Source organism: Rousettus aegyptiacus, unplaced genomic scaffold (assembly GCF_014176215.1).
Source record: "Rousettus aegyptiacus isolate mRouAeg1 unplaced genomic scaffold, mRouAeg1.p scaffold_m13_p_3, whole genome shotgun sequence".
Lineage (NCBI taxonomy): Eukaryota > Metazoa > Chordata > Mammalia > Chiroptera > Pteropodidae > Rousettus > Rousettus aegyptiacus.
The window spans coordinates 143,973,502-143,991,656 of NW_023416306.1; the positions used below are offsets into that span (position 1 = coordinate 143,973,502).

An 18,155-nucleotide genomic window follows, 5' to 3' on the forward strand; every position below is an offset into this window, starting at 1 on the left:
AGATTTTATTTAACACTTGTCAACTCCTGTGTAAACTCTGCACCTCTCTGCCCTTCCATTAAAATTATCTGAACATTTGCTGACAAAGTCACTCATGACCTTGGGACAAGCCAAGGTAATTGTCTTGGCACACAACTACTTTGGATGGGCAGGAAGCCCTCCCTTTCCTTTCCATGCAGGCCTAGGGAGTGTTGGGACAATTTCCAATAGAAATAGATTATTGTTGTTGTTGTTTAAGTGGTAGAAATGGAAGTATGGATTAGGTACCAGACTTTCCACTTTTGGGTTTGTTGGGTCAGAGAACCAGAGGAAAGAAAAGGAATAGGACCTTCTCAGGGCTATGACAGTGAGAAACCCCAGAGAGTCACACGTTTGTGGTCAGGCTTAGAATCTATCCATTCACACATGAATCCATGCAATAAATATTGAAGGAATATGCACTTGCACAGATAATAGGGGGGTAAGCATGACACATAAGTGTCCTGCCTTCAAGGAGTTCATGGTCCAGTGAGCAACGCCCACTTTAGCTTTCATCCGATGCTTCTTCTAAGCTATCCCCCACCCCCACTCTGCCTCCACACACACACACATACACAGTATTTCAAGGAGAAAGCTTGAATGGAAGAGATAAAACACAATTAGACTATAAGTTTCGTTTAAATTCTCAATTACCTAAGGATAAAGAAACTTTTGAGAAATGAGTTGCTTAAACAGCATAGGGACTGCTACAGGCTCTCTCTTCACATGTTTTCTGCCTTATCCCCTTTTTTGGTGTTTAGCGAATGGGATTGCACCAAGGGACCATGATAGATGCTGTATGACGCTGAGGATGGGGCAGGGTACAAGGAATATTAGACATTTACCTTCAAGGTCTTCACAGTGCCAGAAAGTGTTAGTGATAAAAAGCTGCTGCTTAGCTTGCCAGGTATTAAACATTTATAGGATAAGTCGTGTGGAAATGCTATGTAGTTACCTTCAGAGCTGGCTGGGAAGGAGTCATAGAAGAGGAGACTTGGAGAAGCGTTTCACTGAGAAGGCATTCTTGGGGAGGGGTTGGATTACAGGACCAGCTACCTAGATGTGGACAAGTACTACACTGTCCAGGGGCAATGAGTTAAGGATACTGATTTTGTTGAACTAGTTTTCCTTGGGGACCACAGATAGCCTTAAGAGACAAGCAAAAGAATCTGGATTTTATCTTTTAGCTAATGAGAAATCATTAACACAGTTGAGGGAGAGCGACGTGGTAAAAACAGTATTTGGCGAAGATGAATTTGGTGTAGTGCTAAGACGGATGAATTTAGGAGACTGGGAGAACATGGAAACAAGATCCAAAGGGACTTTGTGGTAGTTTATAAGGGATATATAAAGGACATGATTTGAGGGGTCGTGGTGCTTGGAAACTTGGCTGCAGAAACCTGCAGTGACTTTTATTATCTCCTGTCCCTGCTAGGTGCATAATCCCTTCAAAACACTGATTGCGACTGTTTTAGAGTCAGTGAAGATACATGTTTATTCAGTGAGATAGCTAATAATTCTCTCATGTACATTTGAAGTTCAAGGGAAGGCACCTGTATTAGTCTGCTCGAGCTGCCATAACAAATACCAAACACTTGGCTTACCAACGAAATGCATTCTCTCACAGCTTTGGAGGCTGGAAGTCACAGAGCAAGGTGTTGGCAGGGTTGATTTCATTTTGAGTCTTCTCTCCTTGCCTTCGAGATGGCTGTGTTTTCCCTTTGTCTTCACATGGTCTTATTTCTGTGCATACGTGTCTATGTCCAAATTTCCTCCTCATATAGGGACACCAGTCATAGGGGATTTAGGCCCACCTGAAAGACATCATTTTAACTTAATTACCTCTTTAAAGACCCTATCTCCAAGTATAATCACAGCGTGAGGTACCGGGGGTTAGGACGTTAGCATCTGAATTTTGGCGGGACATGATTCAATCCAGCACCCAAGGAGGAAGAAGATGAGGACAGCAGGAGGGCAGAGGCCAAGCATCGGCCCTGACCCTTGATCCAAGCCCTTGCTCTTTATCTCTTGTGGTAAAATGGCCATCCTCGAACAGAAAGTTCCCCGAGCCAGCTCGCTTGCTGTCATTCTTTTCTAGGAGAATTTAGGCTGATGTCATCTGGGGGTTTTAATTCCCAACTTTAGGATGAGCAGTCTTTCTTCTTTTTTTCTCTTTTAACTTTTCTGGCAATGCTAGTTTCTTACCATATTTATTGCAGTCATCTGTTTATGTGCATGTAATTTTTATAACGATGTGGGGGGGGCATCTCTGAAGATGAACAGAATATATAGAATAAACAGATGCGTTAAGTTACAGTTTTCATTTTTGTACTCACAAGATTAGCACTTACTTTTAACTAATTCAACCTCAGCCTCTGAGGTGACGTCCTCTTGATTTCTAGTATTCTCTATTGCCATCAGCTGGCTCAGGCCGAGGCCTCACTTCCTCGTGTTCTCACTTCTGAATTGTTGTTCCACTCTGGACTTCAGGCTGAAACTGCTTGAATCACAGTCACCTTAACTCCTACTGACAGGCTATTGTGTTCTAGCTCGAACAAACCATGATGAGGCAGGATAGCAGAGTGATTAAAATTGGGGACTTGTGCCAGACTGCCAGGGTCAAGTCATGGCTGTGACACTTATTACTGTCCAACTTCGGATGAATTACTTTCCAAAGCTCAGTTTTTTTTCTCACTTGTTAAGTGATGTTAATAATAGTTCCAACTTCAGAGTGCTGTTGTGAGATTTAAATAAGCGTAAAAGGCCTGGCACATAGTAAATGCCATGCAAGTGTAAAATATAATAATTATTATTATGCTTGCCTTTGTTCTGAGTTGCTTCTCTGGAGATTCAGATCTTGTTTGGCTCCTTCTCTGCTTCCCCCCTACCAGGTTTCCATTCTGTAGTCCATGCAGGCGTGGGCCGGATTCCCTGGAATTCTCAGACCACCTGTCCATGTATCCCACCAATAAGTGGAAGTTGTTGAAAGGGGTCTGTCTATAAGTTATGCTTGCCTTGGGGTCAGTTCTTAAAATACTAACAGGCTCTGCTGGAGTCTTTACCTCCCTTCAGGCTGATGCCTAAAAAGCAGTTCCTTACGCAGCCACCATGAGCCCTTGAAAGCTCTTCAGAAAGGAGGGGCTACCCTGGCCTTGGCAGAGATGTTTGTCACTTTCCCTTGCAGAAGTACCAGCTTTTTGGATCTGGGAGCCTGTTATGTTACAAATGAACATTAGGAATGGTCTGTCACACAGGAGGGTAGCACCTCGTCTTGTTATCTAGTTGAGACCTACAGGACAAACACATCCCTGTTGGTGTTGAAGGTAAGGTTGTTTGCCTCTCTGAGGTTAAACAGACTTCTGCTTGATCAAGGTCATATTATACAAACACAAGCTCTTTTCCCTGTGCTTGTAGCCTGCCTCAGACTGGCCACTGCTGGGGTCCATCCCTGTCTTAGATGGATGGACCCCTTTACCAAGGCTGCAAATGTGCCCCTTTCCTCACAGCAAGTTCTTATGGTTCTCCCTCAATGAAGTGTGGGGCAGGACTTTAATTTCCATTTTGTGGATAATTGAAATGATTTATCTTAAAGATGGCGTCTAAAGACAAGTCAACAAGCATTTCGGAAAATACCTAGAGCCAAATGAAATTCCTCCAGGGGCAGAAGAGGTTCTTTGTCTTTGCCAAGCAAGGTTTCCTTGGCTGTATATGCAGAAATATTACTCATCAGTCAAAGTAATTTGTTTACTAATATTAAAGATGTTAAAAGAAATTGGAAGAGCATACTGCCTTCCTGCAATTTGACAAGGTATTTTATATAAATTACATGTTTCAGATATTGGCCTCATTTTTATTTTAGAACTATTACTAATAAGATAAGGCATTGCTTACAGATGTAGATAATGGGATGTTTTTAAATCAAGTTATTGGAGTGCTTCTTGTTAAGTCACTCAATTTCCTTTAAAAAATTTATTTTACAGCAATTTGTCTTTCTATCCCCTTCTTCAAGTCTTGTTGTTTTGTGTGGAATAAATTTTCAATGTATGAAGCTTTCCTTGAACATTTTCATTAAACGTCTTGGAGTTAGGAACTGACTCCAGTCACAAGTGGGTGCTCAGTAAATGGCTGAGTTATTGGAGGAATAATCTCAGGTTTGTTTTCCATGTAGGAGAACCAGCTCTATTTAACCTTTACTCTCTTCAGCGGAGATATCAGTGGGGCAATCAAAATGGGGCTCCACTAGGTTTAAAAAAAAACTTTACTTGGGAGAGATGTTAGATAAGCTGAGAGATAAATTTCTTCTGTTTTTCTACTCACCGTGGGATTCTGAAACAGAATCACCACAGGAGTTTAGATGGTTGCGATCATATCAAAAATATGTACAGAATATGTTTGGATTTGAATTGATATTTTAGTGAGTACTTTCCTAAACTTGGGATGGAGTTAAAAAGGAAAAATAGGAGAGAATTTCTTGAGATGTTTTAATTCATACTGAAAAGTTTTAACATATTTGATTATGTTCTAGGATATGGTGGCTCTAAAGATTTATTTTCTTAGATAGTAGTTGCATAGTGCTTGTAGTATCTCCTTCTTGGCATTCTACCATTTGTAAACTGATTTGAAAACAGAACATTCTCATCTAATATTTTCTGTTGATGGGTCCTTCATATTACTGTTCAGACATCCTGCAGAGCTGATGGAAATGGCAATTTTGCATTGAAAAAATTAGCTAGGTATTGATAGACATTTTTTCACAGATTTATTTCTCATCTCTTTGCAAAGCCAAAAGCTGTTTAGGGCAAGGCCATACTCTGTGGGACAGAGCAACAAGTAAAACAGTGGAGTCATAACCATATTTTTTAAGGAATAGTTGAGAAAAAATTGGGGAGGCATAAGTGCTGTCTGTCTTTAGCTGTTGACAAGGTTGATGCTGGCTTTCTCTTTGAAGAAGTGTGTCTACTCAGGAGATGTGGACAAAGAAGAAATGGGTTGCTCAGCAGTGTAGTAAGTTTCCCAGCTGCCAGAAGCATTCAAGTGAATGCTGATGGCTGTGAGTCATGGTTGGTATATATTAGATTTTTCTCATTTAGTGAGATGTTGGAATTTCTTAGAGGGAAGAAGGGCTCTACTCCAAAGATGCTGTGGTTCTGTGAGAGCATGTCAGGGTGAAGCAGCAGAGAGCGGAGCCGTCGGCACTGTCAGAATGCATGAGGATCCCTGCCTTCCGCCTTGGCCCTGCCACCACGTTGTTGGGTATTTTGGGCCTTGAGTCTTTATTTTTGTGGAATGAAGGGTTGAATCAATGTTGTCCAGGGTTCCTTCTAAAATAAATCGACAGTTTTAAGATAAGAATTTCCCAGCCTACACATTTGATAGTTGACTGTAGACCTAGCCCATAATGCAAGAGCGACAGAACAGTATACTTGTTGAGCCAACAAGGACATACCTTTCCTGGAATTCATTTTTGTAAGGAATCTTCAAGAGACTTATCTCATTCCGTATGCTAATTCAGCAATAGTTTATATGCAATAACCCCATCAGTAAACTAATTTAAAATAAAATATAGTCTTGGAGGTTATAATTTTAAATTCAAACTAGCATACATTATTGATCTATTATGAGCAAGGCATCAGGAATATAAAGATAAGTAAGAAAATGCCACCTCTTATTTCATTAACTTTACAGCCTAGTGGGGATCATAGCTGGGTTAAACTAACACAATGCAATATCGTGAGTTAAGTGTAAAGACATAAGCTCTGTGCAAAGGGCATAGTCATACGTTCTGCCTAGTAGGACAGGGATAGGCTTTGTATAGAAGTTGACTTTCTAGTGGGTTTCTACAGGATGAGTAGAACTTCGTCTATTGGAAAAGGTCATTTTGAGGGAGAAGGACTATGAAGAAATGCATAGAGGTTTGAAAGTATTTGGCATGCTTAGAGAACAGTTAGTATATGGTAAAGCTAGGCACAGTGTACCTGGGAGGTGTGATTGGTAACAAGACTAGAAAGGCTGATTTGGAAAGGGTCTCAAATGGTATAGCAATAGTTTGAGCTTTAATTCTTAGCCAGTGACCGTGGGGCTCTGGTATACATGGCTAACTCTGATAGTGGTTAGTAGAATAAATTGGAGTTATGGGGGCTCTGGGAGTATCCAGAATAGGTGTGTGTGTGTGTGTGTGTGTGTGTGTGTGTGTGTGTGTTTGTAATAATCAATGTTCAAACATGTTCATGAAATGATTTCTATCTGAACCTCACTATTCTGTAAGTGTATTAAAGTAACTTAGCTCAGCTAAGTCCTCTCAACCAGAGACTCAAATTGTATTTTTAAGAAATTAAGCAGTTGAAAACTTAAACTAGGCTTTTAAAAAAATCTTAAAATATATAAGTACAAAGGAAAGGAGGTGGAAGACAATATAAGTTTGTGGGCTTTTGTCACAGTCCGGCCTGGTAAGGGTCTGATTAAAGTACTGCACTAAAAATGGAATGGTGGAGATTTGGCAAGTTTCAAAGGACTTTTGAAAAAGATCATGCATTAACCTGAGGCTCAATAATTTACGCACTGCCTGTAGGACTTTCTGGTAGAGATGTATGTGTCAGATTAGAGTTTTGACTTACAGACACAAACTTGGTAGCCCTCAGTGATGGCCGAAGCCATGACAAGACAAGAAATATCTGAAGTACTGCTTGTTAAAGTGGGAACAGGACCCAAAACCAAAATCTTGAAGACTATAAAGACTCTGAGAGATGAGCAGAGAAGTGATAGGAAGAGAACTCCACATCAGACCACCCTTGTGATGATTTAAGCATGTTGAAAGAAAAGATGAAGAATAGGATGAGCGATAGGGGTTCTAGCTCTGTCCAGAGGTTTGGGTGTTCTGATTTTAAATGGCCTTTCTGGGATCTGATCAAGAGAGTCATTGGAAAATAGCTAAGTATTGTACCCTGTAAATTGTTGGTAATAGGCCACAGACGATCCAACTACTCTTTCTCTTACTCATCACTCACCAGGCAACCCTTTGACCCATAATTTCATCTTAAGCGGAGCTACCCCCCAGATAGAAGGTTGATTGTAGTTATATAGATACAAGGTTGGTTTTTGTTTCTGGGCCAAGAATAATCATTATAATATAAAATATGGTGTCTTAATTTATCACATATATTATTGCTGGGAATATACATCATTCAGTCAAGACACAGTCCTGCCCTCAGGACCTCATACTGCCCGAATCTATAGAATTAGGTAGTATAGTGCTAGACTTAAACCTCCTAACTCTGTGCCAAATACTCTTTTTGTATCTGCTCTGCCACTCTGCCCTTCAGCCTCTGGCTGGTTTAGAGTGAACTGGTCCTCCTTAGAGAGGCTGATCATCTCTAAGTGAACATTTAATATTATCTTAAACTTTTAAAGCTCTGGAATAATATTTGGACAGTAGCGGCCTCACCAAGGTGCACGAGTAAGTGAGGCTAAGCTTGAAGCTTACTTCTCTCTCTGCCTCTTTCATCATTCTACTCTTTCATGTTTTCACAGCATTAGGATGATTCTGGTTAACCCATGAAAGAAATTTAGCCCCCTGTGACTCTGATCTGGTGAGGATAGCCCTGTAACCTGAGGGTGTGCCCAGAGGCACAGGTGTCTCAAGAGGCACAATGTTCTGGTTAAAGTGATTGGCACAGAGCGTGCTATGAAATCAGAGCTTTGTTTCACAAGACTTTGCAACATGATGCTTGCAAAGCACAAAGAGTAAAAGTGCCACCTTCTGTGCTACAAAATCCTGCTTTTATAGTTCTTGTTTTCTTTGCTAATTAAGAGACTTTCACAACTCCCTCTTGACCTAAATGTGTGAAATGTTGCATGTTGTTGTGGCTCTTCTAATAGCTTTTGTTTGGCACATTCTGAATTTATAAGGTCAAACGTAATTAGTTCCAGATATCTAAGTCTACTGGGAATAATTTCAAGGAGCAGTACATCTCAAAATCTACTTAAAAGTCTCTAACCTCTTTGAATGTTTCAAAAAAAATGTTTAAATCTCTAACGTGTCCTTGATTCTGGAAAGGTAAATGGGGAGAATTTTGAGAGAGTAACTGGGCTCAAGGCTGGGAATAAAGAAACCCTTTTAGAGGGACCTGTCATAGTTGCACTTTAAGATCAATATTCATGCCTGCCATATGGAGCCAGACCTCTGGCTTTCATGGCTGCAATAGGTTTGGCCTAGTGTAATCTTCCCTTGTCGTGTGTGATAATCACCAAGTGGAATGCCTAGTGCAGATGGCCTCCCATGCATCAGTGCACAGCCCCTCTGGGTTGGATGCTGTGCAGCAGAGTGATGTGGTCACGTAAGTGGGTGGAAACTTTCTAATGTGTCACAATAATAACAATGCAGAATCCTAGTGCTGTTCAGCTTCCCCTAGAACTTCAGCCCACGCAGCAGCCTACTTGGTTCACAGTCCTATGTGAATGCTAGACAATTAGCAGCTGATAATGAAGAATACCATGGGAATCAGTGGGAAAATAATAGCTTACTCCAAGAATATAATGAAATGAAATTAGCACAGACAGTAAAACAGACATTTTATGGGTTTTTTTTTGACAATTAAAAAAAATCAGTAAATACTTCTAGTAGAGAAATCTGAGAATTGATTAGGATCCCATATATTTTGGGAGGGGGTTTTACTTAGAAATTAACTATAGAGAAGCTTCTTAGCTTCTACTAAAGAGCAAGAATAGGTAAAAGATACCTAATTTATTTGAATACAATGATAATTTTGTTTACTTGTTGTTACCTAAATAGTCATCATGTGGTCTGAACTTCAGAAAGAGATGCTGATACTGGATGATCCATTTTACTGTTAGGGCTGTACATTATACTCCCAGCTGAAATGTCTGGATTATGAGTATTCCCAACAAATTCTTAGTAACAGGATGGAATTGTGTCTCTGTAGATGGGTAACTTTCTGAACACATGAAAACATATTGTCTGAGAAATTGAGGATGTAAATTGCTCTCGAATTTTCTTCCTATTTCTGGATGTCCTATATTCTGCTTAGTCCTTGAGCACAAAGCTCTACACACTACTTTTTGGGGTCAAAAGTTAAAATTTGAAGAGCATTTATAATAATCTTTAAAAAATATTAATTGTTTTAGACTGCAAGAAAATGATTTATTTTTTGAAGGGTATCAGATTGGTGATAAACAACTCTGTTCAAATTTCGGTCTCGCTGTGTGGGCAGTCTTCCATGAGTTGAAAAATAAGGAAGTTATAAACAAATCAAAAATATTTCATTCCAAATGCTCCTCAGATGCATTTGTTTTGGAGAGTTGAAGTAAATTGGATATCTTTCTTCTAAGATATTTTGTCTGTCTGAAGGAGACTTGTCTCTCATTTCCTCCCGTTTATAAAAATATTCTCTTTTTACTTTAAAGCTAAATTGCCACAATGATTCAACAGCCATCCCACCAAAATCATATAAGTGTGTATTTTCTAATGTTTTAACATGACATGATTTTATTGGGCATATGTTCATAGTTTTACCATATAATTGTATTAAATTCAATAGTGTTTCAGTTATAATGAGTGATATCCATGCTAACTGATTAATTTTATTTGACAAATGACATAAATTATACAAGGCCCATATACTGCTCAATTAAATTCAGCAATATAGCATTCTATTAAAAATGCAGCAATCCAAAAATGTTGACTATAGCCTTATAAACTATCAACACCATCTAATTCCTTTTGCTTCTTTCTTGTCCTCTTCCCCACCTGGAAAGATGTAGGGAAAGGAGAAGTTGGGGGCAATAGATAATGCTAAAGTATTCAGGGAAACTCAGACAAATGAAAGTCTTAAAGACTTCTTCTGTGGACCTATTGGTGCATTTTAGCTATTTTCATCATTAATTTCTGTTTCTGAGCTAACTGCATATTAAGAGAAAGGAGAACAAACTTGCTAATAATTCTGGGCTTATAGAGTGTGTGTGTGTGTGTGTGTGTGTGTGTGTGTGTGTGTGTGTGTATACTAAGGGAAAATTTATATTTTAAACATTCAAAGCAGACAGGTTAGGTTTCTTCTCAGTAGGAGATGGACACATTTCAACACACATATATTACTATATTAAAGATAGCACCCTATGTATACCCCCAAATGCTGTGTTCTCAAGTGTTTTGAGAAATGATTGGTTGCTAGTGACTCCATATGTTGCTATGTTTTATTTTGGAACATGCTAAAATCTCACTTAGGTTTCATTAAGCCAATTTTTTCCTATTTTTTGAAAGGTCTGTTTTTTCCTTCCAAAGAATTCATTTGAATATGTAGTTACCATATCCTTGTTAGCTATTAGTAGGAAGAAAATTTAAATAGAACTACCTTTTTAAAAAAATTTTAAATATACATTTTATTTTTTATAGTCCTACAAATAAAAATGATTGACTACCCATGAAGGTTGTTGAGATTATAATGCCTAACTGAACCTAAATTTAGGACACTTACAAAATAATATGCTACTAAGTAGCAAAGGCTTTGTTCTTTTATTTTTTTTGGTTCCACAAGCATCACTGTAGGAAAACAGAAAGTTAAAGCCCTCAGTTTAACTTGTTCTGTACTAATTTTTAAAGTGACTTATTTAATTTTGTAGTTGGTTATAAAAAAAGATAATGGTAAAAATGAGTCTGTTTGTATAGATATTTTGAATTAGTACACTGAACGAGCTGTATATGGATGGAGCTGGCACAGTGGTGTTCAACTCTTAAAAGTTTCTCATTTCTTACTTTTTCTTTTTTTTTGATGGTTGCAAAGACAATCTGAACATAAACTGTAGGTCAATGGCCTCAACTCTTATTTGCACCAAAATTGCTTTTGAAAACATCTCCTTGGTTTGCAAAAGCTGCTAATATCTAATGCTATAGCTTTATTGTCACCTTTTTTCCCTGGTACCAAAGGAGTCTGGGCTTGGGCCAACCTGAGTGATAGACACCTGTGCTCTACTCAGGTCACTTTTGCTCTGACCTTGTCCACTGTCTTTCTTGGGAGGCTTCTTAGGTCCTCAGGTGGATGGATCCATGGAGGAGGATGTAGACATGCACAAGCAATCCTGAATTCTTTGTTTTAAATTTATATTTATTGAGATATAATTGACATATAACATTGTATAAGTTTAAGGAATACAATGTGTTGATTCAATACATTCTATCTTAAGCTAACAGGTCTATCATGTCATATAATTATCATTTTTTTTGTAGTGAGAATGATTAAGATCTACTCTCTTAGTAGCTTTGAAGTTTATAATATAGTGCTATGGTCTGTAATCATTATGCTGTGCATTACATCAGTCCTGAAATTCTGGGGTAAACAAGCTTAGATTCAAGTCAGAGACTTCTGCTGCATGACCATGCTTGAGATCATCATAGAAACAATTTTAAAGTCATGCTACTTTTTTAAAAGGATGAATAAAATTGAAATTTCATCACCGAAAACAGGGCTTTCAGGTTGATGGATATTCAAAGATGGTAAAGGTATTTAAATGATTAGTTTTACATTTACATCAGACTTTCCTCCTGTTTTTAATGAAATTCCTCACATTCCTCAGTGATGCTAAGAAAGTTTATTCCTGAGAAATTATAATTTTTATTTTTAAATTAATTCTATTGTCATGACTCATTTAATTCTGATTCTATTTCTTGACCCTTTTGTTTAATAAAATTTTCAGCTTGCTTTCATCTGCAATTGGTCAGCCTTTTTTTCAACCTCTTCAGCAATTATGGCATAAAATTTATGAACATCTAGTAGTTGTGTAGAGGCGTCTCTATTTGTGTCATTATATGCTCTGTCTTCTCCTTGAGGCGTTACTTGAAAATCAACAGATGGACAATTCAGTGGAATGTGAGAGATATATTTAACTTTGAGGAAGTTTTCAATATGAACTGTGTGACCGAACTTCACAGCCATCTGATTTTCAATTTAGTAATTACTGGAATAATTAGATGAGCTTCTCTGCAGATGGCACTTAAGTTTCTTGACATATGTGCCCTTGTCATCTATTGCAGATGATACATGTGATACTTGTTCTTCGCTATAGCATTCGTATATGTGGATGCAAAATGACTTTAATTTTCCCTGCCAAAGTCTCTCATTTTCTTTAGACTCAAATGCAGCATCAAACCCTCTTTGGCTTATATCGATAGAGCTGTTGGCTTGCTGTGTTCGGTGTTATCCATTGATGGTAGAGCTATGCTGACTGTAATCCTCATAACCTATTATATTTAAACTTCACTTTTAATTCTAAATATTGAATAATAAAATCACAGAAAATTTAAACATGAAGAAAATTACTTTCAAACCAAATCTGAGAAAATTATTATAAATTTTCTCATATGTTCTCCCAGTTTTATTAGAAAAATGTATTTGGAATTAAAATTTTTTTTGATAAAATTTATATTCCATAAAATTCACTTTTAAAGTGTACAATTCACTGGTTTTAGCATATTCACAAAGTTGCATAACCATAGCCATCATTACTATCCAATTCCAGAATAATGTCATTACCTCAAAAAGAAAATTGATACCCATTTGCTATCACTCCTCATTTCCCTCTCCCCACAGCTCCTGGGAACAACAAAATATACTTTCTATGGATTTACCTATTCTGAACATTTTATATAAACGGAATCAAACAATATGTGGCTTTTGTATCTGACTTCTTTCACGTTTTCAAGGTTCATCCATGTGGCGGCATGTATCAATACTTCATTTTTTTTTTATTGCAGAGTAATCTTCTATTGTATGGATATACCACATGTTTATCCATTTATCAGTTGATGGACATTTGGAATATTTCCACTTTTGGTTATTATGAATGTTCATGCACATGTTTTTATGTAAACATATATTTTTAGCTCTCTTGGAAATATACCTAAAAGTGGAATTGCTGGGTTACATTGAAAATTTTAAATCATTTTTAAAGAGGACAATTTGTGTACAACTCTGGTTAAGCAAGTCTTACAAGTCTGAGTTCACTACCAACTTAGCCATTGCTGTGATACTCTACTCATGTATAAAATATACAAGCTGGCCTACAGTTTAATAAAGCATTTGGCTAGCAGCCCCTTATGCATCTCTTCAGACTTCCCACTAAGTACCCATGAACACATAGACAAAGATGAGATTAAAATGAATAGATTATGGGAGGAACATGAACTCTGCTGAAGCAACCAAACTTGCCAAACTAAACTTGCTCTCTGTTTTCGCTAGATTTGTACTTATTCCTAGTGTTCACCATCCAACTTGAAACATTAAAATGATTGGAAGGAAGGGCACAAAGTCTTAACAGTGGTTCTTGTCATCTTTTTCTATATTTTTCAGATTTTATATAATGAGCTTCATTATATAAATCATATCTTGTGTTGTTAGTGTTACTGACCCACTTGTGGTATATATATCTTTTCTTTCCAGAAGTTTTCATTGATAGGTACATTTTTCAATGTTTTGTAACACAAAGAGTTCAACATTCAGGCATCAAATATTTATTGAGCGCCTACCCTATACTAGCTGCCGAGAGTACAGTGAATATCTGAAGGATAGTCCCTGTTCTTATGAAGTTTCAAATTTAACATTTGAAAACTGTTGAAAAAGCTGTCAAGGGCTCAGTGGGTGGGAATACACAGAAGAAGCATCCAGCCTGGTCAAGAGGAAAAAGAAAGGTTTTCAGAGAAAGTACAGTGTCAGAGTTAGCCAAAGGAGAGGTAAGCACTCGCCTCCTGGAGCTGAAATAGCTTATTTAAAGGTAAGCTATGTTGGGGGAACCAGAAATAGGTGAATACACCGACAACAGAGTTTGATGTCAGGGACTGAAGAATGACAAAGGCTGGAATCAGTAGCTAAGTCACGAAAGGCGTTGTAAACCAAGTTAAGGAATTTAAATTTTGTCCTATGAGTAACAGAAAGCCGTGGGATTATTTTCCTAGGTTTACTTAAAACAACAGAAGTGCATCCTCACAGTTTTGGAGGCCAGAAGTCTAAAGTTAAGATGTCAGCAGGGTTGGTTCCTCTGGAATCTCTGGGGGAGAATCTGTTCCATGACCCTCCTAGCTTCTGGCGGCTGTTGACAACCCTTGGCATTTCTCAGCTAGAGGCTTCATAACTCCAGTCTCTGCTTTTGTCTTCATACGACTTTCTTCTTTATCTTCTCCTTTTTAATCTCTCACTGTGACACTTATCATAGAATTTAGGGCCCACCTGAATCCAGGATGATCTCATCTTAAGATCCTACCCTAATTGTATCTGCAAAGACCTGTATTTCAAATAAGGTCACATTCTGAGATGTAGCGTGCATGTATCTTTTGAGGGCCACAATTCAGTCCACTACAGGGGGTTTTAGGAGGGCCATTGAACAAATCAGATTTATATTTCAGAAGGATCACTCTGGCTACTGCATGGAAAAGGGATTTGAAGGGATAAGGCCAGGCACATGGAGACCAGTGGAGTCTGGGTAAAGGAGGCTAGTAACTTTGAAGAAGATGACTGTGGGAAATACCCCGAAGATAGTTGGTTGCAAAGGGAAAAAGAGGGAGGGCTGTAGTTGAGAAACACCTGGTGGCGAGGAGGCACTTTTAAAGGAAGGGAGGTGTTTGGTGCGTTTTTAATGCATATGAGAAAGATGTTGTTTCTACAAGGAGGAGCAGTTGAAAGTACAGAAGTGAAATAATTGTTTTGGTGCAAAGGAGAGAGATTGGGTCCACAAACTGCACACAAAGCAGCACATCCATCCGATATTTGACTGCTCCTAGATGTTTTAACAGCTATATAAAGACGAGGTTGATGACATTGTGAAAGGTAGTTACTTCTGTTTGAGAATGCTCTATGTGCCAGGTGCCACACAGTTTATTTTTTCTTTGTTTCCTCTTTTAATCATTGATATAGCTGTATTTATTATTTCTTTTTATTACTTGGAAACTGAACCACAGAGAGTTTAAATAATTTTACCAAGGCCACACAGATAATAAGTGGTAGAATGTGATTTTCTCCAGGCAGTGTGACTGCTGAACCCATACCAGTAAGTACTCACTATTTGTGCTACCTCTGAAGAGAGAAGGAATAATCAATATGTGCATTTTTTTCATGGTATATGTTGGCTTTGATAGCAGGCACTATTATCATCTTGCAAACTGCAAGCTATTATCTTGTCGCTATTATTTGTGTTGTTCTTTTATTGAATAGGGAGCACTATTCATTTTCTTTATCTTTTCATGGGGTTGGGACTGGTTTGATTCATCCTTCCTCTGTTTATCTGGATGGTAGGGTGGAGTGAATATTACCCCTTCATATTATTAACATACATATTAAACCTACCCAAGTATTAAAGCTGCTCTTAGGAGGTTCATTTTCATAAGCTTTCACATATACCCAACTCCCCTGAATAGCTCTTATTGACACATGCTCTGTAATTGATTTGTTTAACAAGTTGATTTCTGGATGTCTTTACTGAATGTTGTCTTGGGTCAAATTTCATTTCCTTAGGGAAGTCTTTCCTCAACCCCAGACTAGCTCTGGTCTCCCTGTTGTACATGCCTCGCAGCTGAACTCAATGGCTGGTAAAGCATTTAACCGTTTAAAACTTAGGATTTTTTAATGAGGAGAAGGAAGAAGATGGAATTTCATCTTCCAAAATTCTGAAATATTAGCAGTCAAAATATAATTATAATTTCTTATATGTATAGTGTGGATTAAGAATTTTCTTGTCACTATTGACAATCATCATTGTCATATTACATAGTTGGATTTGCAAAAATGTATCCAGGAAATAACTTTTCCTCTAATCACTAATACTAATAGATGTATATGCTGAAAGTTTGTCTCAAGTGATTATTTTTTAAGGTTTAGGCAGCTGTATTATTAAGAGACTTGCTTTTGTAACACTGGTCAACCATTTGCAACTCAATGCATTTGATGGCTGGCTGTCTGATAGTTTGCGTGCTTGTGGTTGAATATTAAGCTGAGGATAGGAACAAGAAGAGTTGTTCTCTAGGTAGAAGAAACCACATGTGCAAAGGCATGGGATCTGAGGAACCGGTCTTGGAAATGTACCTAGTGATAGTCCTTTTCTTTTCCTCTGTGGATGGTCCTGGGGATGCCAGCAAGGGTCAGGACTTGTAAGGTATTTGCCACTCTCATTAATAAACATATAGAATCTGAATAAATTATATCACGTGTTAAAACTCGAATTTGGGCCACTTTAATTGTGATGATATTTTTCCTTTGTGTTCTCTTGTCAGTCCCTCCTGAAGCCATTGGCTTCTTATCTGCCGTCGGGCTCTTCATGGTTCTTCTGGCTGTCCTCTTCCTCTTCATCAACAAGAAACTGTGTTTTGAAAACATAGGAGGCCTTCTATGCCTGGAGCAACGGGGGAAGAGAAAGCACTCTAAGGACAAGACTGGGATCCGTGAAGGGCTGGGTAAGCATCACGCTTCACATTCTCCTGAGTTTGGCAACGTGCTGTGGTCTGGGTCAGGGAGGAGTGTCACCGTTTTTACTATTGGCCCCATTAAGAAATCACAGATGAGCTTTTTGGCTGCCACTGTGGTAGACATGATGAATGGACATTACTAACGAATACATTAACTTTATGAAAGTAATGCTTTCCTTTGAGTTTGAAGAGCAGATGGGAAAAGGTTGACCACTAATTCCTGTCTTCTTGGCTTTTTAGATGTCTATATTGAGCTTCCCTGTAACTAAAGCTTAAAGAAAAAAATGTTTTTTGACTGATAAGAGCCTTGATGTGTTTTAGTCTTATCATGTTGGAACAGAGTTGATGTTTCACTTCAGTTAGCTGTTTCTGAGATTTTCAGTGCTCAGGGCTACTCCCCACCTCATATGGCAACAGTCACTTTTCCAAAAGGAAGTTTTTACTCTTTAAGTCCACCAAATCTACTGCATCAATCATTAACTGCTTTCAGTTTGGTGGGGGTCAAGGGAAATAACATACTTAAGGAAATAATTGACTTCCTGATCATAAAAAACATGTTCTGTATTCAATTGCTAAAGTGTAGAACTTTATCATATAGGGTATTATCACAGAGTGATGATTATCATCACACAGAAGCTGGACATTTAAAGATAATGCTCTTATCTTATAGGTAACAATTTTGCTTTTTTAAAATCAGTCTGATTCTCACCCTTCTCTCCTATGCCCCATAGGGAATGGGGTATGATGTAACTGGTAGAAAAACAATCTGACATTATTATTTTTTGAGGCCAGGCAAAGCCTCGAGATGAACACCCTCTGGTTATCCTGCCTCCTGGGTATGTACTAAGTAAACCTGGACTAAGGAGAATATTTGGCTTATAGGTATGGCAGCTTTTGTAGCTATGAGTCATTCAGCTTTTTGCCTTGCTATAAGAAAAAGGCATAATTTAGGCATAAATATGTATTATCTTTTGCTTCATAAAAATTACTTTAAAATTAAGAGCTTAAAACAACAAATAGTCATTGTCTCACAGTTTGTGAAGTTCAGGGATTTGGGATTGGCTTAGTTGGGTGGTTCAAGATCAAGGTTTTTCATGAGGCTTCAGTTAGAATTTCTCCTGCAGTCATATGAAGGTTTGAATGGGACAAATGGGCTCCCTCCTAGGATAGCAGAAGGCTTCAGCCTTTACCCACATGGAACCCTTCACAGGGCTGCTTGAATGTAGTTATGAGAATGGCAGCTGATTTCCCCCAGAATGAGTAACCCAAGAGGGGAGAGCAGGGAGGAAGCCACAGTTCCTTTAATGAGCTAGTGTGGGAAGTCTTATGTTGTCACTTCTACCACGTTCTGTTTATTCATTATGTATAGCCTGCTCTCAAGGGAAGGAGAATTAGGCTTCACTTCTGAAAAGAAGAGTATCAAAGAGTGTGTGGACATATTTTAAAATGGCCATAGGAGATGATGATGGGAAGGGTGTAAATTGCAGATCTCGCAATTAATTTGGCATTTCTGCTGTTGCAGTGATATTATTATTATTATTAATTATTCATTATTTTTTAACTCCACTTGAGACATCTGATTCATTTGAAAATAGACTGGAATATTTTCAACAGTTTGTCATGTGAAATCTGGGACTTACACATATGGTTTAGCCACTACTGTCCCTGCTGGGTCATGAGT

At 38.1% G+C, this 18,155-nt stretch overlaps 1 protein-coding gene across 3 annotated transcripts in view; it reads left to right on the forward strand.

Annotated features, from left to right (window-relative positions):
• Window positions 1-18,155, forward strand: part of SYT16 (synaptotagmin 16) — a 203,940-nt gene that overhangs the window by 76,458 nt on the left and 109,327 nt on the right. The window contains exon 2 of one of the 3 annotated variants that reach the window (XM_036239028.1): window positions 16,283-16,462. In XM_036239028.1, the coding sequence (XP_036094921.1) occupies window positions 16,283-16,462 (180 nt within the window). Of the gene's footprint in view, window positions 1-12,948; window positions 16,463-18,155 lie in introns of those variants that run through there. The other 2 variants (XM_036239027.1, XM_016141798.2) reach the window with 2 other exon arrangements.